Genomic DNA, 23,247 nt, shown 5'->3' with positions numbered 1-23,247 from the left:
CTCCTTCAGGGAAGCAAGGATTTATTTTTGGCTTATTTTATAGCCGATATTCAGTCATATTCCCAATTGAAAATAGTATATTTTCCCAATTCACAGGAAAAAATTCCCAATTGTAATTACAAAATGAAAATATTAAATAAATAACAAATTCTAAAATCTTTAAATAAGGGCTTTCTTCACTTTATGGTTGTTTATTAATGTTTGAAGAAGCCATCCTAGACAGTGATTCTTTGCATTAATTTAATCACTGCAATTATTAAAATATTAAATATTATTTTCATGCCTTTTGACCCAAATTTTAAAACTATTGCTGAAATTCCCCCAATTCCATGGGTATGGGGTCTGATTTCCCAAAATCTTGGTAAAAAACCCTGGGAAGCCAAACTACCCCTGCTACAGAAGAAAAAAAGCCCTGATGATTTTTGACAGATGTCATTTTAAATACAACAACCTATTTGAAATTGTTGGGTTTTTTTAAGCTATAGATAAGTTTTATAGAGTTGAAATGCAATCTTGTGAGACCCAGCTCTTTGGATTAAGAACAATGTGGTGCTTCTGGTAACGACTGATCTTCATTAATCCTATGAATTTTCTTTTTTAATCAGTTCTAATACCAAGGTTGAAAATAATCAATGAATTGTGTAAGTTTAGACTATGCCTTTTGATTGAAAAAAGCTCATATTTTCTTTTCCAGGAATTTATCAATTTTCCTGTATGTATCTTCAAATTTATTGGAAAATTTAAGATGTCATAGTTCAGATGAATATCCGGTTTTAAGTTCAGAGGATGAGGTAAGTTGTGCTAGCTTTTTTTAGACTCTTACCATAGCTGTGAAAAAAGTCCTGAATATGGTTCATTTACCTGTCTTCAAATGGCATCAATCCTGGTTTCTCTCTGTGTACAGATTAACACATTCAGTAATGTTAGGAAAAAAATTGTTTGTATTATTTTAAAAATAATTTATAAAAGTAAAGGGTTGGAATTATTTTTGTGAGGCTAACATTTTTACAGGCACAAATAATTTCAACTCACAAAATTTAAGCTGGTTAAACTTAAAGGGTAACTCTATATTTTTTCAGGATCATTGATTTAGATATTGTTGTTATTGTCTTTTCAGTCACCTATTCCTCCATTAGCCTGCAGTTTCAGTAAAGGTAGTTAATTTTCACAGCTTATTGTTACAATTCTCTAAAAGTTCCATGGATGATTCAAAATAACATAGACTTTTGCTGTAAATAAATGTTACATGTTTACAGTTGAGTTCTTTCTTGCATAGTAGACTACGTTTTCCTTAGTTATTACTCATGCTGGGAAACTTCATCTGGCATGGCATACAACAACTCATTTTAGCGCGCATTTTATGAATGAACTGCATAAAAATGAAATCATTTCGGCGCATTTTTTAGAAACGGGAACAATGTACTTAGGATGACGTTCATTTGCCGTTGCTATTAAAGTTGTAAATTCATAAGCTATTTGTAAGAACATAGTTAGGGATGAAATGATAATAATTTATCCTATGAACAAAATATCCTATTGAGGGTAAACCAATTCAAATATAAAAAAAAAAGTATGCATAAAAAAAAATATATCTGACATATGTTTGCTGATTCAGATTGAAATAGCTGTCCCTTGGGCACCGCCCATGGGGGGGGGGGGTAACCTTGGAACGGATATTTCGTCTGAACCCGTAAACATGATGACAGTATATTATTAATCTATATATACAAAATTAAAAGTTCACCATCATAAAGTTGAATATGATGAGCATATTCTTGCAAAACATTAGTCAAGAAATCATTAATAATCTTTATCTTACCTGCTAATTTAAAAATTTATATAAAGTATGAAATTTTTCATTCAGGGTTAATTTGGGAAAAATCTCTTTTAAACTAAATTACATGAATTGAAATAGCCAATTGTGTAAAGCTGTGCCAGATAGCATAGAATGTACTAAACAGATTGGGTTCATATTGACTGTATAATTTTGTTATTTATATGATTTGCATACACAGGTAAAAACACGGAACATGTTCTAGCATTGGTTGATGAATGTGGTAGTGTGGTACTATTACAACACCAACCTAGCTGGTGAACAAGCACTACATCACAGTAACAAGTGCATTATCAGTTTTAGAGGCTTTCTACAGACACCAATACTACAGAATATTTTGTCTTGCTGCAAAAATTGGCCTCCGGAGCTATATATCTGTCTTTCAAATGTCAAACTGCTGGTGGAATTTCAATGAACTTTCAGAGGATTGATCAGTACCATCCGTAGTTTTGGCATATCCCCGGCATTTTCCGCTTCGGCTGCACAAAATTGGTCGCCAGAGCTCTTAAAATAGCAAAAATCTGTTGGCTTCACTGTCAAACTGCTGTCGGAACTTTGACCTTAATTCTTTTCTGATTTGACATTGATGCAAAATATTTTATCTAAAAAAAAGATATTTTAACCTTTAGAAAAGCTGAAGGTCAACTTTAATGTGACAGATTTGAAATTTCTTGTTTTTTTCATGAACTTTATTTGTAAAAAATGATGCTCTTTCAAGAGCACTGCAGTTATATTTGGAAATTTCAGATTGGATAGCACACAGTAATGCTGTATTTGATGTGAGAATGGATGAGAGAAGAACAGAAACTTCTCACCGCATCAGGATATTCAAACTATATGTCTGTGGGATGTACCAAACAAGAAAAAAACTCCCTCACATTTAAATGGTCACAGCAGCTCTGTAGCGGTCCGTAAAGTACCGACCACAAGATGATGGTACATATATTATCTTCATTATAAATTAAACTCAGTTTTAAGTTTATCAAAATATGATTTTGAATTTGAAAATTGTTAAACTTTTAATCTCACAGAGGGTAAACTTTTTTTACTGAATAATAATGGATATTTTGATAACTTAAATACAAATAAAACATTATTACATATCTAGTCCGACACGTTGGTACTGTAGTATGTACATATTTAGGTGAATTTTGATACCCTCCTTGACGGCTCAGATATTAGTGTCCACATAACTTACGTTGTTAGTTAGGAGAATAGAACCTAGCTGTAACTGTGTCAAATTTTTGTACCTTTAGCTTAAAATTATTGAAATTTGCTATTAGAAAAATGTTCCAAAAAGGTTGTCTGGTTGATGTTCCCTGGACCATTATAACAGTAAGTAGTTTAGTAAGAAGGTATTTGATGCAGTTACATGGTTGGAAGTGTATTGATTGACATAACCTCATGTATACTTTCATAATTTACAGCCGTGTTTGCCTCATGGTAGTAGAGATGGCCATGTTAGATTATGGGATACTAGATGTAATGTTAAAGTATGTCACTGTTACATATTACAGGGTTTATTTAACAGATTATTGTCATAATGAATTACTATTGAATTTGTTCTTACTTTTTTTTAAAGCCATTAGAACAATTGATTTTTGAAATTTCTGAATATTTGTATTTATAATTTGTATCTTCAATGTTAAGTTCCATAAAATAAGTCGAGTTTCTATAGCTAGTCAGATGTATTCCCATAAATTCAGCATAGAAAGGTTAACTTTTGATAAGGTACAAAAACTGTTCTGGTGAATAGAGTACATTATATATGCCCAATGATGTGATCAATAAAGATTCTATCTGTCTGTTCAAACTTGTCTGTATGATTGGGACAAAACTTGTAATGTGGGGTATCATTCGGACAAGTCCTATGAACAACATTTTCAGTTAAATCATAAGTCTGTACTTTTAGGACAATAGTTCTACTTATTCAGGTAGCAAAGTTTAGTTGATATAGTGTGATAAAAAATGCACATAGTGTATTACAACAAACTTCCAGTAAGAGGAAGAAATCTCGTCTTGGTCCCATTACATCACAGGTAGGTCACAGTTTATGTCATCATTTTTAGAAATGATGACATTATCTCGAGCAGCAGTTTTCTACGGTTGACTTGTCCGTCATAGGTGGCTGGCCACTGACTGAATTATTTACCCCATATCATGCTTTAGGTTCAAGACCCCATAATGACTTTGGGTTCTTTAATGTGAGGATGCTATCCATCTAAATTGTGGAAAGTGGTTCTACTGAGGGGTAAAGAAAACTTTGGGTTTTCTCCCACATTAAAGCTGGGAAGGTTGCCATATGACCTTAACAGTTTTTTGTATGACTTCAAAACCAACCAATAAAATAATATTAGTATGTAATTTAAAGGTAGGCTTTACTTAGTTAATTGGATAAGAAATTTGTATTTCTGCCAAAACATGTAAAGTAACATTCAGACTACTTTGTATTTATTTTGTGGATCATAACGCCCATAGAAATAAAGAAACATCAACTTGAAATGAACATTAACGATAAGAAATTAGTTGGCATCATTCCAAATTATTTGATAAATTATATTACATTTTACAATATGGTAACTAAATTAAAGATTTGAGAATGAGGTAGAGCTATTTTATGAGATTATGTATATGTTGTATATATGTTGTGTATACATTAGTTATTATATTTCAGTATTGTCAGCAGTCAGTGACCTGTGTTGTCTTCCAGAATGATAATATGTTGACCACATCAGGAGCTGTCGATGGGTAAGCTGGAGTATATAGTACATAAAGAATATAAATGTTACATTTCACTGATCAAATGGTTTACCTTGCTCAAATGTTCACCTCAACAAGGGGATGTGCAGAACCCATGTTGCCCATGTGTCAGCTCAAGGTCAAGGTCACAATTGAAGGTCAAATATTAGACAGTATGTCATGTCCGCTCTGTAAGTCCTACACTAATTGAAAGGTTTTCTTCAAACTTGGCTCAAATGTTCACTTAAACAAGGGGATGTACCGAACCCATGTTGCCCATGTTTCAGCTCAAGTTCAAGGTCACAATTGAAGGTCAAAAATAAACAGTCAAATATTAGACAGTATGTCGTGTCAGCTCTGTAAGTCCTACACTAATTGAAAGATTTTCTTCAATCTTGGTTCAAATGTTCACCTCAACAAGGGGATGTGCAGAGCCCATGTCACCCTTTTGCTTGCTTAAGGTCAAGGTCACACTTGAAGGTCAAAAATTGACTTAGAAAATGTTCTTAAATTTTAACATGTACTTGGATATTTCTGAAACTAGCACAGGTATTTGCTTGAAACTTAAAAGATATATGAGGTGTCACAAATAAGATATGCAGGTCAAGTTTCATAACTCTGTATTGCATTTTGAAGGATTTTCTTCAAACTTTACTCAAATGTTCACCCCAACTGGGCAATGTGCAGAACCCATCTTACCCATGTCAAGGCCACACTTGAAGGTCAAAAATTGACTTAGAAAATGTTTAGTACATTGGGAAAATGAAAGGTTATTTGTAACTGTTTCGAACATGATTTAAAAATATATATTTATACTATTACCAGAACAATTAGTCTTTTTTCGCCAGAGATTATGTATATGTATTAATGCCACAAAAAGTTTATTCCCTTAACCACCTTTCCAAGTCGTGTTCTGTCAAGGACATTGGTGGGGGTATTATTCGCATTCAGCGATAGTCTTAGTTGATTTTAAGCATTGCTACAATCCATAAATTTAATCATGGAACCTTCCTTTTATAATTTACAGATGTGTGAAGGTTTGGGATATTAGGAAAATAAAATCGGATAGTGCTTCAGCTGTGTACAATTTTCCATACACTGGGAGCTCAAAAAGAACACATGGTAAATACAGGAATTATATTCACCAATACTTGCCAACTTACCATTTCACTTCCTAATTTATGTTTAATGGACTTCTGATGCTTTCAATTTTGGACTGTCTTAAGTAAGGGATTTTAATATTTAATGCAAGTAGTCAACAGTTTAGACCAGTCTTAAACATATCTTTGTTTCCACTCCCATGATTATTTTTGCTCACTGTAAATTTGTTATCAATTAATCAATTGCTGTATTTTCAGGGTTTTCCAGTCTAACGTTTGACTCGTATTTTACAAAGTTGTACGCTAACTGTACAGATGATGTCATCTACTGTTATGATTTTATCTCATATAAACAAGAACCAGGTATTACTTATATGTCATGTTTTTAGCTCGACTTTTCTATGAAAAGGGGAGCTATCCTACTCGCCCCGGCGTCGGCGTTGGCGTCACACCTTGGTTAAGTTTTTCGTACCACCCCACTTTATTTCAGAAGTATTACAAGTATGGCTTTGAAACTTACCATACTTGTTCACCATCATAACCTCCATCTACAGACAAGAGTACATAACTCTGTCAAGGTTTTTGACAGAATTATGGCCCTTTTTGACTTAGAAAGTGTATTGAGCTTGGTTAAGTTTTTTGTACCACCTCACTTTATTTCAAAACCATTGGAGGTATTGCTTTGAAACTGACCATACTTGTTTACCATCACGACCTTCATCAACAGACAAGAGGACATAACTCTGTCAAGGTTTTTGACAGAATTATGCCCCTTTTTGACTTAGAAAATACATTGAATATGGGTAAAATCCACTTATTGCCTTAACCCTTTGAGATATTGCTTTGAAACTTTTAATGCTATTTCACATCATTACCCCCATCTGTACGCAAGAGAAGGTAACTCTGTCAAGGATTTGTTTTAAAAAATTAAGGCCTTTTATCGACTTAGAATCTTGGTTAAGTTTTTAGTACCAGTCCACTTTTTGACTGAACTGTTTGAGATATTAATTTGAAAGTTGGAATACTTGTTTACAATCATGATTCCCAAACATGTCCAGGAGAAGGTAATTCTGTCAAAGATTTTATTTGAATTATGGCCCTTAACTGTCAATGTTTTGTATTATAGGCAAGCACTAAAAAACTTAAAAAATCTAAAAAAATTCATTCCTATCCACTTGTTCACTTTACCATAAATTATGTCATATAAACATTGCTGTAATATTCAAGGGTATCAAACAACTAGTTCACTTTAAAAATACAGAGATTCTTGTATTGCCTTTTACTGCAAAAACTTTTTTTATTGGCAAGCAATAAAAAAGTCGAGCGCGCTGTCTTACGGACAGCTCTTGTTATCTGTTCCATTCTTTATAATAAAACATCTTCACCTTAAAGGGCATGTGGTTGGCTATTAAGTGGAAAATGGTCCAATTACACTGTCCAAGTAAATATTAAAAATTGTGACTTTGAGACCACTTTAATAACTATGAAAATTTTGTTTATACAGGTTATTCCACAAGAATATTGTTTTGAAAATCACAGACTCAGTTTTATTGAGCATGTAAATGAAAGGTATAAGTCTTTCTTTGGAAAAGTCAAGGCTTGGTAACATCAAGACTGTTTTAGACTGTTTTTAGCTCGACTATTTGTAGAATAATCGAGCTAATGCAGTCACCCATTTGTCGGCGTCGGCGTCCCTGTGGTTAAGTTTTTGTATGTAAGCTGGTATCTCCATAACTACTGAAGGGAATGGATTGAAACTTCACACACTTGTTCTCTGTGATTATCTAAGATGATTGGCACAAGTCCCATAACTCTGATTTGCTTTTTTACATAATTATGCCCCTTTTTTGACTTAGAAATTCTTGGTTAAGTTTTTGCGTGTAAGCTGGTATCTCCATAACTACTGAAGGGAATGGATTGAAACTTCACACACTTGTTCTCTGTGATTATCTAAGATGATTGGCACAAGTCCCATAACTCTTATTTGCTTTTTTACATAATTATGCCCCTTTTTCGACTTAGAAATTCTTGGTTAAGTTTTTGTATGTAAGCTGGTATCTCCATAACTTACTGAAGGGAATGGATTGAAACTTCACACACTTGTTCTCTGTGATTATCTCAGATGATTGGCACAAGTTCCATAACTCTGATTTGCTTTTTTACATAATTATGCCCCTTTTTTGACTTAGAAATTCTTGGTTAAGTTTTTGTATGTAAGCTGGTATCTCCATAACTACTGAAGGGAATGGATTGAAACTTCACACACTTGTTCTCTGTGATTATCTTAGATGATTGGCGCAAGTCCCATAACTCTGATTTGCTTTTTTACATAATTATGCCCCTTTTTCGACTTAGAAATTCTTGGTTAAGTTTTTGCGTGTAAGCTGGTATCTCCATAACTACTGAGGGAATGTATTGAAACTTCACACACTTGTTCTCTGCGATTATCTTAGATGATTGGCACAAGTCCCATAACTCTGATTTGCTTTTTTACATAAAAATGCCCCTTTTTTGACTTAGAAATTCTTGGTTAAGTTTTTGTATGTTAAAGCTGGTATCTCCATAACTACTGAAGGGAATGGATTGAAACTTCACACACTTGTTCTCTGTGATTATCTAAGATGATTGGCACAAGTCCAATAACTCTTATTTGCTTTTTTACATAATTATGCCCCTTGTTCGACTTAGAAATTCTTGGTTAAGTTTTTGCGTGTAAGCTGGTATCTCCATAACTACTGAAGGGAATGGATTGAAACTTCACACACTTGGTCTCTGTGATTATCTAAGATGATTGGCACAAGTCCCATAACTCTGATTTACTTTTTTGCATAATTATTCCCCTTTTTAGATTCATAAATTTGTGGTTAAGTTTTTGTGTGTAAGCTGGTATCTCCATAACTACTGAAGGGAATGGTTTGAAACTTCACACACTTGTTCTCTGTGATTGTATTGAAACTTGAAGGGTTTGTACCTTTTCGTACAATTTTATGTATTTATATAGGTAAGTATTATTATACTCAATGAAACACCCTTGTGACAAATTTTCGAATAGTCGAGCGTTACTGTCCTCCGACAGTTCTTGTTACATAATTATGTTGTCCTTGTCATATTGTGTATATATTGTTTGTTAGAAAACTTGTAAGGTAAAATAGCGGATGGATCCCCGACCCTATTTTACCTATGACGGGGACATTAAACGAAGTAACCTGTTGGGCTTCAAAAAAAAAAAAGACTGTTTTAGAGATACAAGTTTTGTCATTGAGATTTCTAGAGCAATTGTAGGTACTGTACCCTATAACATGTTGAAGAATCAATTGATATTTCTGAAGTTTCGAAATATATTACATTGTGTATAGTCAGCTTTAGTTATTGATGGTACTTTAAGATAGAATTAAGTTATTTACAAAAGTGGTTACACTCTTAGGGTCTTTCAACATCTCAAAAGGTTTAATTATTAAATTTAAGGAGTTAGTCATGGAAAGAGGCCAAACAATATTGCAAGTTTGAAACAAATTTACAGTAGTTTGTGGTCAAGAAAGGCAATTCACGTATACTGGTATGTCATTCATGTAAAGGGAGAGAATTCTAACCAATACCATCTTACTAATAATTTTCAAAGATAATATTGATCAAGCCATTAGATTGATATTTGTATTTTCAGTGTGTACATATAAGGGGCACAGGAATACATCATTTTATGTGAAGTCTGTATTAAGTCCAGACAATGAGTTTTTACTGAGTGGATCTACAGATGAACAGGCTTATATCTGGCAGGTAATGTGCTGAACTGCTGATCATTTTAAATGTACATTTAAACACTATTCGTAATAATGTTTTTATATCTTTGTGACCACACTTCTTACTGCTGGCTGCATTAGTTTAAAATTTTGATAACCTGCTCTACTACATATATATTCTTCCAATGAGCAAACACATTCGGCAGGGATGGCCATGTTAACATGGCTCTTGTTATCCCTACAGCTAGGATCCATTATATACTTTTAGCTATAAAGTTTATCTTAAATTTATATGATACTGTTTTGTAATAAAAATGTATAGATCTGCTAAATTATCAATTTTTGAGTAGTTAAGAACAGCTAATCTCTTAAAAGTGTCTAAAAATTCTCTAAAATTCATTGCGAAAGTAGCTTGTTATCATTATATATTTTAAAGCAGCACACCTTCAGATTCATGTTAATTTTCATGATAATTTTGGAAATGTATTTAAAAGTAAAATATTGTGAGGTGAACAAATAAAGTAATTTACATATTGCAATCAGCACTTTTTCCACGAGAACTACCAAAAAATGGTCAACATATGCAAAAACAGCCCTTACTGCATTAGTAACGCAGTAGCAATATGGTAATAAAATACTGCGAAATCAGTCGTAAACACACATAACATGTAAAATATAACTTGGATCTTGGATCTTTTACATTTCTTAAAATTTTAGTACATTTTTCGCAATATTGATTTTCTTGAAATAATTTGGCTCATCTGGAGGCGTGCAGCTTTAAAGTTTGTTTATGTTGTATCACACAAATTTGTCTGTTTAGACCCAAAAAAATAAGGTGCATTTATGTAAAGTTTACCAAGTAGATAAATTTGCTGAATGAATCACTATTTCCTCACAGCAGTGAGTATGAATCCTGCACTATGAATTATTTTATTTGAGGAAGCTCTCCAGCTAGCACATAGAATATCTGTGGTTTTACTCAGGTAACCACATCTACACAGGAGTATGGTACCTTAGGTCTTCCTGACCCACAAACTAGCAAGTCCCCATATGACCTCTAGTGTTAGTAAGATTTATAAACAAGTCTGTTTTGTGTTTGAATTAAATGCAGTTTTAATGTATGATACAGGTAAATAAACCGAATGCCAGTCCTGTTATATTGAAAGGTCATAGAAGTGAGATATCAGATGTTGCTTGGTGTAATACTGATTTATATAGGGTAAGTGTCCAACTGCATAGACACCATGTGATATATAATCACCTCTATAGCCCTTTATAACAAAAAGTCCTGGTCACTTTCTGGCAGACTGCACTTTACTACTGCAGACATCTCATTGAGAGATTGAGGTGGACCACAGTTCTTCAAGGAGCTTGTTTCATAATACTAATCAAACAAAATATGTAGGTTTACAAAAAAAAACAGATTTTTTTCCAGTAGTTATTTCCCTTTTAATAGCCATTGTGATTGTTGATGTAATGTCAATATAGTTTGATAAAGGTGTTAAACTTGAAGAAAGAACATTCCCACAGGCTTCATGAACATAAAGGAGTTGTTAAAACAACTAAAATGTACAGCCTTTATCTCATTATCTACAAGTATATTACTTACTTTCCTACAACATGATTGGACACAACATTTTAATTAAAATTGTGTTTTCAGTCTGTACAAAAGTTTCTACCAATAATCATTGGTTTAATCAATTTCTCATGTTCTTGAACTGCTTTAGTATTGCTTACAAATTTAAAAAAAATACATGTTTTGAAGAAGTTTTCAGAAAAGCCTGTCTAGTTGTATGATAAGAAGAAGCAGAATTTCAGTGTAATGTTTTACCTTTTTGAGTTAGTTAACATTATACATGTATCAGAAGATATTATTGGTTTTGCAGCTGGTGACAACATCGGATGATAACACTGTTAGAGTATGGAGATATGACTCTACAGCTGATATAAGGAAGAAGTTAGGAAGGACAGATATATCGTGTGGTATCACAGGCTCTGCTGAGAGAACACATAGAGATATAGGTACAGACATGTTACCAGTTAATGGGTTATCTTTATTGCCGTGAAAATTTATGAATTCTGGACAAGTTTTATTTTATGCATTCAGGAGATTTAGTGAAATTTAGCTCATTCTAAAAAGGTGGTAAGTAAGAAGTATCTTTGCTTGAATCATCAGTCCTGGAAGTTTACTCTAAAACAGTCTGACTAATATCCTGCCTTATAACATCCAAAAAGTGTATCAATATTCTTTACTGATAAATGATGATAGTTAATTACTTTGGTATATTTTGCAGGAACATCAGTTGATTCGGGTCCACAGACTCCCAAACGTTCCCCCAAGGCAGCCATGAAGAGATCTGCTACATTACCATTTGGTCCTGTCAAGGCTGTAACCCCCAAACAAGCAAAGATCAGTGTACAGGCATCACCATCTCCCTCCATAAAGATGTGGCTCAAACGTAGTGCTAGTGCCCCTGAGACTCACACATCTGATTCCATTAGTAACAAAAATGTTCCATCCACATCTGGTAATATTGGAACAGAAAAATTGGCAGACAATAAAACTTCATCCATAAGTGCTTTACCAACTGTGGCAGAATCCTCTAGTGCTGCTAAGAAACCAAAATTTGATACAGTTGATACTCGAAAAGACAAAACACTTACTAAAAATAGTGAAGTGAAATGTGTTAAGGAAAATAAAGATAGTCAAAAAAATGAGAAACAAAATGTTCGTAAGTCATGCAAAAGAAAGCTGGTGGATGATGATGAGAATTCACCAGAAAAACATAAAAAGCAGAGAGTTTGTAGCGAAACTGATAGAGAAGATTTTAATGTGATAAAAGTGGACAAGGAAAATACTCCAAGTCCTAAGAAAGTGGTTATAGACTCAATATGTGACTTTATTGAAAGCCCTGTCAAGAAACAATTTGTTATCCCGGACATGTTTCAGTCTCCAGCTAGAGTGTCTTTAAAAGAACTAGATAGTAATATTTATCAGTCCCCTACAGCTAATTTACCAAATCTTGTTGTTGATGGTCCACAGAGAAAAGCCCAACAGCCTGAGGCAGAGGAGGATAAAAAGAAGACAGTTGATTGGCTGACACAAATGAGAATTCAGAAACTTGCGAGACATAGTCCACAGAGCAAAAAATGCCGTGGGAAACTGTTGGACAAGTTGAGTGACAGTTCAGGTACAGAGTCGTCACAGGAAATAGAGAGAAGTCCGACATCATCACCTAAAATTAAGGTAGTGAATTAAATTAGTGTGTCTTCATTTCTTTGTCAAAAAACTTGGTTTGCACAGTGGGAAAGGTTATGTCTTTGAGAACCTGCTCACAGTACAGTTGTCTGAGAAATTCCATGTTCAACAGTTTAATAATATGTACATTATTTTAACTACAGTAAAAGTTTGTACATCTGAATTCAATGTTTAACCAAGTTAAACTATGTCTGAGCTATGGTTTACATTGATTTTGGCGTATTTTTATTTGTCTTAATAAAAAATTATAACTTTTATTGGTAAAATTTTATTGATTTAATTTTTTTTTCTTTTCTTTACAGAGTCCTGTACATGGAATCCCATCAATAGTGTCTTTCTTTTCCAAGCAAGCTTCAAAATCATGATACATGTTAACTGAATGTGTTACATTAAACATTGGTTATAAGCAGAGTTTTCTACAGTGGTTTAGCTAGACAGAGCTAGAGATGTGTTCAAGTTCCCAAATTCAGAGTAAAGATGAATGTTGATATAACATATTTGCTCTAATCATGCAGTGCAACTGAGTGAGGAATATTTTGTCTAACAAAAAGAAAACCCCAAACCTTTTGCATTCCATTTGATTGATTTCTTACCAGTTTTAACTTTATTTTTAATCTGTACTTACTGTTGTTTATTATTCAAAACAATTCTGTAGTACTAGTAGAAAATGTAAATCACATTTTGTTGAAATGACAGACATTTTCTTGGCATGTGACGTCTACTTACCTTTAAAAGGTTGGCAGACCCTTAATCTTGGCTCAGAACATTAAATATAATCTAATGCTAGGCAAATATATATTTGTTTCAAAAGTATTCATAAGTAATTATTAATGAATGTTTAAAAGCTTGTTAAGCAACTACAATTCCTGGTTATATGAATTGTCACACAATTTACAGCTGAAAAATTGTTTCAAAATTATTCTATCTCCAAACAAAATAGATTAGAATTTCTTACTGCAATGCATTTACTGCAGCATGTAATAAATTTTGATACAAATTATATAGAATACAACTTGTAATAAAATTAGTTTTTAAACTTAATTGAATTTCTGTATTCAACAAAATGTTAGATCTGATATATTGATGATTCTAACACCTGACACTTTAATTTTCAATACATAAAGAGATTAATTACAAAGCTTTGCAGCTGTACCTCGCGCATTATTCTTTAACGACCCAATTACCTAATCAAATTATAGTAAATAATTATTAGACTTCTGCCAGTTGATTATAGCATAGTTTGATGCAGAATAGATAATTAATTTTGTCCAGCTTTATGTATAAAGCCTTGTCTATTTTATGATACACTGCCAGTGTAAGTTTGATACAGTTTTTCTTCCTGGACTTGGCTCAATGATTTAACAAAGCGTTAAATAACTTGTAAAAAAAAGCTGCTCAATGATTTAAATGGTGTCAAATAATTTTAAAAAAAATATCTATGACAGGTAGAATTAAGCTGTATATGATTGTCTTTGGATTCTTTAAAAACTATGCAACACATAAAGTAAAAAAATGGGGGAATATTGTGCTGTAAAATAAAATTTGTCTTTTTTACTGCCTTATACAACTGGCATGATAAAGATGAAACTCACTGTTCTTTATATAATATATTTCTTCAAGATATCATTTGAAGAGAGATTTGAAGTTTATACTTTTACTTTCTTTAGATTAAGGGGATTGCCACTTGTATATAAGCTTTACTCCAAGGTATTATAAATTATAGAAACTTTTGTTCTTTAGAAATGTAGAAATTGTTGTAACTGTTGTGTCTTCATGCTTTACCTTCTTGTGTTCCTATATGTTTATGTATTTTACATGTATTTCAAATATGTTAGCCCTTGCATGTGTTCCTTTCAGTTGTAGTTCTACTTGGGGTTCCCGTCTTTGCTTGAGGCTTTCCTCCACCAGAAAAGTGGCCATATGACTGATGTTGTGTTGGTGCTACATAAAACCCATCAAAAATTATACATGTACTTTCATTTCTCATTTGTGCTCTAAAGGCCCTTACATAAATTACTTGATAATCATGTTACGACTTAGAACTTGTTGTTCTCAACCTGTGGTACTTCAGATTTGTGTTTCAAAAATAAAATAAATTCTTGCTGATTTAATTAGGCAACAGTTTATTTTATTTTTTGTTTTAAAGTTACAAGTGTGTTACCATATTGTGTTCTTATATTAATCTACCTTATGACTGAAGTGTTCATTACAATATTTACTTTTACTTATGTTAATTTCTTGATGTATATTTTTATACAAAGGACAATAAATTCTCCTTTCATTTAAGAAGTTTTGTTTTTCTTTAATGACATTGCATGTATGTATTTCTTTACAGTAAAATTACACTTCCCACAGAATATAGCCTGAAAAAGAAGAGTACCGCCAGCTGAATACTGACGTCCCAAATACATAATGAACTCTAACCCAGACTCTTTCCCCTTGATTACATCTCACAATGGCAGAATTAAAGCCCTGATCATACCCATCACTACCGGTAGCTCCTGAAGAGTACATTCTTGTCAATGTTGTGCCATCCTTGACGATTTCAGTCTGCATATATTGATACTGCACACAGTTTACAGCTGATTGGAACATGTATATCCCATTGACCGGACATATGAATGCATGCAGAACTGGGTCGTATGCATTACCTTCATTTAACAAAACGTCATCAAATGGAATTGTTTGCTCTTTTCCCAGTCCAGATACGTGATCGGATAAAAAGGCTGAAAAAGCAGGTCTGTGACTTACGACTACACCCAAAAGTCGCTTCGAGTAGGGAAAGTTGGACCCTTAAAATATACAAAAAGAACTTCAAATCTTATATTTATATGCTCAATTGTTGATATAGTATCTGATCTATGATTAGATTTTCTACATCGTCATGAGGGGTTTGACAGAGAAGGAAGATAGACGAGGGGAACTTAAATTGCTTATCCTGTTACCATTATGGTTGTAAAAGAGTGTGGATATTTTGACTGACGTTCGTTGCGTTATAACTTGGCGTGCATTCGCCAATACCGGTATATAATATTCTAAGCAAATCGTATTGGATCATGTTTTTTTTTCCTTTATTGAAAAAAGGGTAATTTAGCACACACTAATTGCTCGTGTTAAGCTATTGTAAATTGCTATTCCCAATCATAATTGATAACTGGAGAGATCATTTATTATCAAAAAATATTTATGCATGTAATTCTTACATATTCCTCTTTCAAGTTTGTTCAACGTCAAATGCCATGACTACTATGCTCCGTTTGGACAAACGTGAGTTTTTATTTTACCTTAGCTATGATGATGGCACAATGATGAAAACCCTTTAATACGATAATGAAAATACGATGGTAAAATGGTGATGCAATTCTGCATTTTGGAAATCATCCCATCGTGCTACCACCATTATCCCATCGAATTTTGCCGTCATGTTATCATTCCATTTCGATTCACCATTTCATCATCGTGTTACCGTATTTTCATCATAGGAACTCAATTTTGATATATAAATGGTTTCTTACCTGTCTCTATTTTTCGACTAGATGATCGTCGTGTTTCAGCGATATTGTAAAGGCCATCTCTTTGAGTGTTGGTTTTATTGTAAGTTTCATCCCCATGCTTTTCTTCGAGGATACCAAGTATCTTTGCATTAGATATCTTTTCCCTTATCGGATTCTGTGGCAGTTGTATTCTCAAACTATTGGCTGCTTCCTTGACCGATTCAATGTAACCATCTTTAGAACTTAAGCCTACGATCAACTTCTCTATGTGTGCTAAGCGGTCATGTAGCTTTTCAACGACGTTTAGTTTGGTTTCTGCTCCACGAAGTTTACTCTCTGTCTGAGCTAACTTTTTCTCATAAATATTTTCGGTTATTCTAAGTTTTCTCTCTGCAGCGAGAAGTCTTTCCTCCACGTGAGCCAATCTCTGTTCATTTGTGGACGCTCTCAACTTGTTGTCATTTTTGTGAACCTCCACTATCGTCAGTCTTTCCTCGCATGTGCTGACCTTCGCCTGTAATTCTTCAAGTTCAGAGAGAACTCTAGTCAATTTATCTCCATCTGTGGCAGCAGAAGCAGCTAGCTGTGTGTTAAACAAAATAATATAACCAAACAAAACTAAGTGTACGTTTTTGATAGTCATGTTTATGTCGTTGTGGCTTTTTATGATATCGCAATTTGTTTTCGGAGATAAGAACTCGTTGACACTTGACAGTGTTTCTTAATATGGTGTTAACCTACATTTTTTATCATATTGTAAATTACGCTTATTATCAATTTATTAGTGACACATGGTCTTGATCAGAAAGGAGACCTACGTTGAATGGTGCTTATGGGGGAAGACCAAGTTGAAATGATTGTGGTGGTGGTGGTGGTAGTTTACACTCTGGATTATGACAGCGAGCCATATTGAATTTACCCGAGCATAGTTCAGCCACCGCATCGTGCTTGGGCAGGATGTCAAACCGTTTACCAGCACTAGTTGCCTTCACTTTAGCAAGGAACTTATAACTTCCTGTACATACCAGGGTAAAGGTACAGTGTGAATGACCATAGAAAAGATTTCATGATCAAACACAACGAAAGTGACCTGCGCGGTGCCTTTCTTACATGAATTTTTGAAGTCAAATAACGATTTATTTTCTTTCGACATTTTAGTAGCATTTTCAACGACTGTTTAAGTGTCAAAATCTGTGTATCAGGTGTAATTTAAAGGTTTCAGTTTTAATTTAAAATGTTCTGTAGAACTAAAGGCATACCTTTTCATTAAACATGACTGCATTATCTTTTTTCTTTAACTTTGTTATGGTGGAAGAAATTAAATGTTTCGGCCATATACTATACTGTTTTTATACGCCCGTTTGAAAAACGGGTTGTATAATAGGAACTCCCCTGGCGGGCGGACGGTCCGGCGGACAGGCGGGCCGGCGGTGTCCAATTTTGTCCGGAGTTTAGGTAAAAATATGAAGACTTGTATAAGGACCATTTAGTCATCATTTATTTAGGGATTGTAACACAAATGGTCATTATCATTACTAAGGCTGGGACACATGTAATTTAGATCAATATATGCAATGCCAAGGTCACAAAAGATGATGAAATATACAATGTACTAATTTTGTCCGGATATTATATTGCCCAGAGCATATCTCCTATATGCATAACTATAATGCCCACATCTCTGTCAAAAGCTTTTGTGTCGGGCGTATTTTGCGACAACGTTGCCCTTGTTAACTTAGAAAATATACCTAGAGATGGACCAAAGTGGCTATTGCTTTTTTGTTAATGAATGAATTGTCTTCATGCTTGGACATTACAATCCTTTGGAATGTTCCTTTATGATGACCAGACTAACCTTGACTGTAAGCCATAACTGACCTTGACCTTTAAGGTCAAATTACTTAATTTTTATAATGTTTGGGTATAAAACATCTAGTGGACAGCGACAAAGTTTGATCAAAATATAGCCTTGCGGTAAAAATATGCCTTGCCCTGGGATGGGGTGTACTAAGCACTCGGATACTTTGTTTACAAACAACACAGTTACTTTAATGTGTAGACTGTTGTTTCTGTTTTTCAAATTTTTCGTTTTATTGATAGGATAGATAATCTCCATAGATGACCTCACTTTTTAAGTACACAAATAAAACTAATAAAGAATCGTGTCTTTCAAAATTTCATTTTATTTAAGACTCATGCTTCTTTTACTTGGTTACCATACGCTACATGTCATAGAATGGCACGTGCGTGCCACAGTGAGGGTTATATCGATCACTGCCGTATGAACAAACCGTCGGGCGTTTTTAAATACAATTTTTCACCATTTTCATCATATTATGCTTAAGCCGGTGCTAGTATATCTGTAGCTTGCAATAACCACTGCCGCCTCTTGATCAAACCGAGCCAGCACTACTTTCAATTATATTTTAATTTTGGCGTTCTTTAGGAACCGCGCTTTTCTTTCTATTTCATTGTCAAAGCAACATTTTTAAATTTAAATTTGAAGTCAGCTTTAATTAAATGTTAGAGGTGTGTTTGTAGGCATAGCATGGACCGTAGCTTGAAATTATTCATGAATGGGCACCATTGTCGATTTTGATAATACTCCAGTTAACACACTGTGCGATGCGACTTAAAGCAGCATTCCTCCAGATTCATGCTAATTTTCATGAAATTTTGAAAATGTATTTTAATGTATAATATTGTGAAATAACCAAAAGGAAGCAATTTTCACATTATCAATGGCACACGTAAAGTACCAAAAAGAGGTCAAAATATGAAAAATAACTGTGTTAGTAACGCAGTAGAAATATAGTTATAAATCCTGAAAATTCAGTCATTAATGCCATATAATATGTAAATTATTACTTGAATCTTAAACTTTTCTACTTTTAACATTTTTTTACAAGCTTAGTTAATTTCTTCTCAAGTTTGCGTTTATTGAAATATTTTAGCTGCTCTGGAGGCATGTAGCTTTAAAAGGTATCCAAACTATGATATAAGAGATATTTAGCTTCAGTTGTGTTGGTTTTGTGTCATTGTCAATAAAATCAATTCGCGACTTTGCATGTTTATTACATACATGTGTAATTCCAAACATACATGTATTTGTTTATTGTACATTTCAAATTACTAATTGAAAAAAAAAGTGATAAGGACATTAAAGCAATTGAAAGAGAGTTTTATGTTTCCCACAAGATGTGTCCAGAAAACGAAGAATATAAATCATTATAAACGGTAGTGCCAAAATGATTGTGTACTCTGACCCACACGTGATCACCTTTATTGCATTGTATAGTTGCAGAATTAAACCCCTGATCATATCCAATACTCCTACCATTTGCATACATTCTACCAATAGGCACACCATTTTTTACGATTTCGGTTTGGATAACTTTCTCCCCATCACTCATTAATGCTGATTGAAAGATATATATCCCGTTTACTGGACATATGAACGTGTCTGTGATAGCGTCATATGCCTGGCCTTCGTTTAACAGAACTTGATTAAAGGGAATTGTGTGCTCTTTCCCAAGTTCGGTAGCGTCGACTGATAAGTGCGCTGTGAAGGCAACACGATGGTTGACAGCTGGATTCACAAGTCGCTTATGATATATGGGATCCGAAGCTAAAATGAGAAAAAAATCTATTGCATTATCATGGCATTGCTGTATATATAAATACATGTTTATATTTGTATATATGTATTATATGATGTCTTTGAACACTACTTAATAAATTTATGATTAAATAGGAGTTTTCAAAACGATCTTTATCTGCTAATTAAGTTTCTTACCCCTTTCTGATTTTTGAATAGATGAGCGTCGTGTATTGTCGATGTTGTTAGTGTCCCTTATATTTCCTTGGTTATTGTCAGTATCTGTCAACAGAGATTCTTCTAAAGTTCTGTCATAAACTGTTTCAGAAACATGGAACCCATTTAGGGATGCTAACTTCTCTTCATCAGCACTGTGTTTTCTATTTTCCCCGTCAAAATCGGTGGTATTTACGTCCATATCAGTTTCTTCAACGTCTTCGATTGGCTCTCCTTTGTTAGATAAGCGACCGTACATCTCCTCAAATACTGTAAGTTTTCTTTCAACGGCACGGAGTTTACTGTCTGACTTGGCTAACTTTTTCTCATATAATTCTGCGGTTGTTTTAAGATTTTCCTCTGCAGCGAGAAGTCTTTCTTCCATGTTAGCTACTAGTAATCTCTGTTCATTGGTGACCGCCATTAACTTGTTGTCGTTTATCACCAGTCTCTCCTCGCATGTATTGACCTTCATCTTTAAATCTTCTAATTCTGAGAGAACTATTTTCAATGTATCCCCATTTGTGGAAGCTGCAGCAGTAAGCAATGTGTGAAACCAAATAATGTATCCTACAAAAACTAAGTGTACGTGTCTGATCTCCATGTTTATGTCGTTTCCATTAAAATCCGTCGGCTTTTTATAATGATGTAAATAGTTGTGAGATAAGGACGTGCGGAAAAGTTTATAGGGCGCTCCTAAATATGGTTTTAACCTACATTTTTTTATCATGTTGACGACCAGGCTTGTTACCATTTTGTAATATTTCTTTCTGACGCGTGTCAAGTCTTTGATACGGTATGAGAGAACTTAATTGAACCGACTAAAAGCCTCGGTCAGTCATTACAGTGATTTCCTGTCTGGGCAATTTTGATGTACTTATTTACCCACTCTCTATTTCTTAAAGATATCTTAAACACTACTGGTTTAGAACAAAACGTGGGAATACAATGTTAGACACTTTTTACTGAAATATGTGCTACAATTAGTGACAAATCGCTTAAAAATCAAATGGTTTCAGATTGCAGATTTAATTAAGATCAAGACGGGAACGATTTTGTAATTTTCGATAAGAACTACTCTTTTGAGTGTTGCAAGATTTTGGTCCTAGTTCACACAATATTGTTTTGAAATGATTCAAATAACTGGGAGACAAAACTGTTGTTGTTCAAGTCATTTGACCAAACCTTTTTCATCTGAATTGGTGTGAACAAAAGCAAAAAAGCCAGCTGCTGTGTATATTCAGCCCCGTAATGGCACATAAAAACACTTCTAAAGATTTCCTGAAGTAGGGCTTAGGGCTGTCATTGATGGACAATTTTGTATCGATATACCGAAAGACAAATATCGACGATATGCAACAGTAGATACAATGAAAATCCTTTAAATGTGTGTTATAAATTGGGATCATGGTGTTAGTCATGTATGTATTAGAGTACAAATACTACAAACTAACAGAAAGATTCTTTTCTGTTATTTTTGTCACTGACATTTGAAAACAGAGTTTAAAGTTCAAGTTAGCCTAGAAAACTGGAAACTAGTGACTTCTCTTATTAGACAAAATTGAGGGGTATATATTTACTAACAGAAATAAATAAATTTTAGCTTGTATCGATATTTGAAAATGTGCATCTATATTGTATCGGATGATGAATATCGATGATATATCGATATCGCGATATTCAATGACAGCTCTAGTTAAACTATGTCTGAGCTATGGTTAACATTGATTTTGGTGTCTTTTTATTGTCTTAATAAAAAAATTATAACTTTTATTGGTAAAATTTTATTGATTTAATCTTTTTTCTTTCCTTTACAGAGCCCTGTACATGGAATCCCATCAATAGTGTCTTTCTTTTCAAAGCAAGCTGTAAAATCATGATATATGTTAACTGAATATGTTACATTGAACATTGGTTATAAGCAGAGTTTTATACAGTGGTTTAGCTAGACAGAGCTAGAGATGTGTTAAAGTACTCTAAATTCAGAGTAAAGATGAATGTTGATATAACAGGGATTTTTTTGGCTTATTTTATAGCCGTTATTGGGTCATATTCCCAATTGAAAATAGTATATTATTTTCCTAATCCACAGGAAGAAATTCCCAATTGAAAGTTACAAACTAAAAATATTGAATAAAAATTCTAAAATCTTTGTAAATAAGGGCTTCTTCACTGTAATAGAATAAAAATTCTAAAATCTTTGTAAATAAGGGCTTCTTCACTGTAATAGTGCTTAAATGTTTGAAGATCCCATCATAGACAGTAATTGTTTGCATCCATGTTATCACTGCAAAATTTCAGTCATGCATTTTCCCCCAATTTTTAACAAAACACCGCTGAAATTCCTAATTTCATAGGTGTGGGTCGTGTTCCCAAAATCCTGGAAAAAATCCCTGACAATTTATAACATTTTTGCTCTAATCATGCAGCAGTGCAACTGAGTGAGGAATATTTTGTGAAACAAAAAGAAAACCCCTAACCTTTTGCATTCCATTTGATTGATTTCTTACTGGGTTTAGTTTTAACTTTATGTACTAACTGTTGTTTATTGTTCAAAAAATTCTGTAGTAGAGAATGTAATTCACATTTTGTTGAAATGACAGACATTTTCTTGGCATGTCTACTTACCTTAAAAAGGTCGGCAGACCCTTAGTCTTGGCACAGAACATTAAGTATTATCATAGGCAATTATATATTTGTTTCAAAAGTATTCATAATTAATTATTAATGAATGTTTTAAAAGCTTGTTAAGCGACTATACTTCCTAGTAATATGAATTGTCTCACAATATACAGCTGAAAAATTGTTTCAAACTAATTCCATCTCCAAACAAAATAAATCAGAATTACCTACTGCATTGCGTTCTCTGCAACATGTAATAAATTTTGATACAAATTATATAGAATAGAACTTGTAATACAATTAGTTTTTAAACTTAATTGAATTTCTGTATTCATCAAAAGTTAGATCTGATACATTGATGATTGTTACACATCGGACACTTTAATTTTCACTACATTGAGAGATTGATTACAAAGCATTGCAGCAATAACTCATAATTCTTCTACAACCCATTTTCCTAATCAATTTACAGTTTATAACATAGTTTGATGCAGAATAGATAATTAATTTTGTCCAGCTTTATGTATAAAGCCTTGTCTATTTTATGATACAATGCCAGTGTAAATTTGATACAGTTTTCCTTCCTGTACTTTGCTCAATGATTTAACAAAGTGTTAAATAACTTGTAAAAAAAGCTGCTCAATGATT

The 23,247-nt window shown here is 33.4% G+C and overlaps 1 protein-coding gene and 1 pseudogene across 1 annotated transcript; one reads left to right on the top strand and one right to left on the bottom strand.

Moving 5' to 3' along the window:
- Positions 1–694: 694 nt before the first annotated feature.
- On the top strand, positions 695–21,947 carry LOC132746283 (denticleless protein homolog; annotated as a pseudogene).
- LOC132746284 (uncharacterized) lies at positions 18,681–20,630 on the bottom strand. The gene is made up of 2 exons (XM_060735390.1): positions 19,960–20,630; positions 18,681–19,791 (listed from the first exon to the last, which is right to left on the bottom strand). The coding sequence occupies exons 1-2, from the start codon at positions 20,579–20,581 to the stop codon at positions 19,346–19,348; spliced, it is 1,068 nt and encodes a 355-aa protein (XP_060591373.1). The 5' UTR covers positions 20,582–20,630; the 3' UTR covers positions 18,681–19,345.
- Positions 21,948–23,247: the final 1,300 nt, after the last annotated feature.

Source organism: Ruditapes philippinarum, unplaced genomic scaffold (genome assembly GCF_026571515.1).
Source record: "Ruditapes philippinarum isolate M1 unplaced genomic scaffold, ASM2657151v2 ctg7033_1_1_1_1, whole genome shotgun sequence".
NCBI classification, from domain to species: domain Eukaryota; kingdom Metazoa; phylum Mollusca; class Bivalvia; order Venerida; family Veneridae; genus Ruditapes; species Ruditapes philippinarum.
This window is presented reverse-complemented; position numbering and strand designations above follow the sequence as displayed.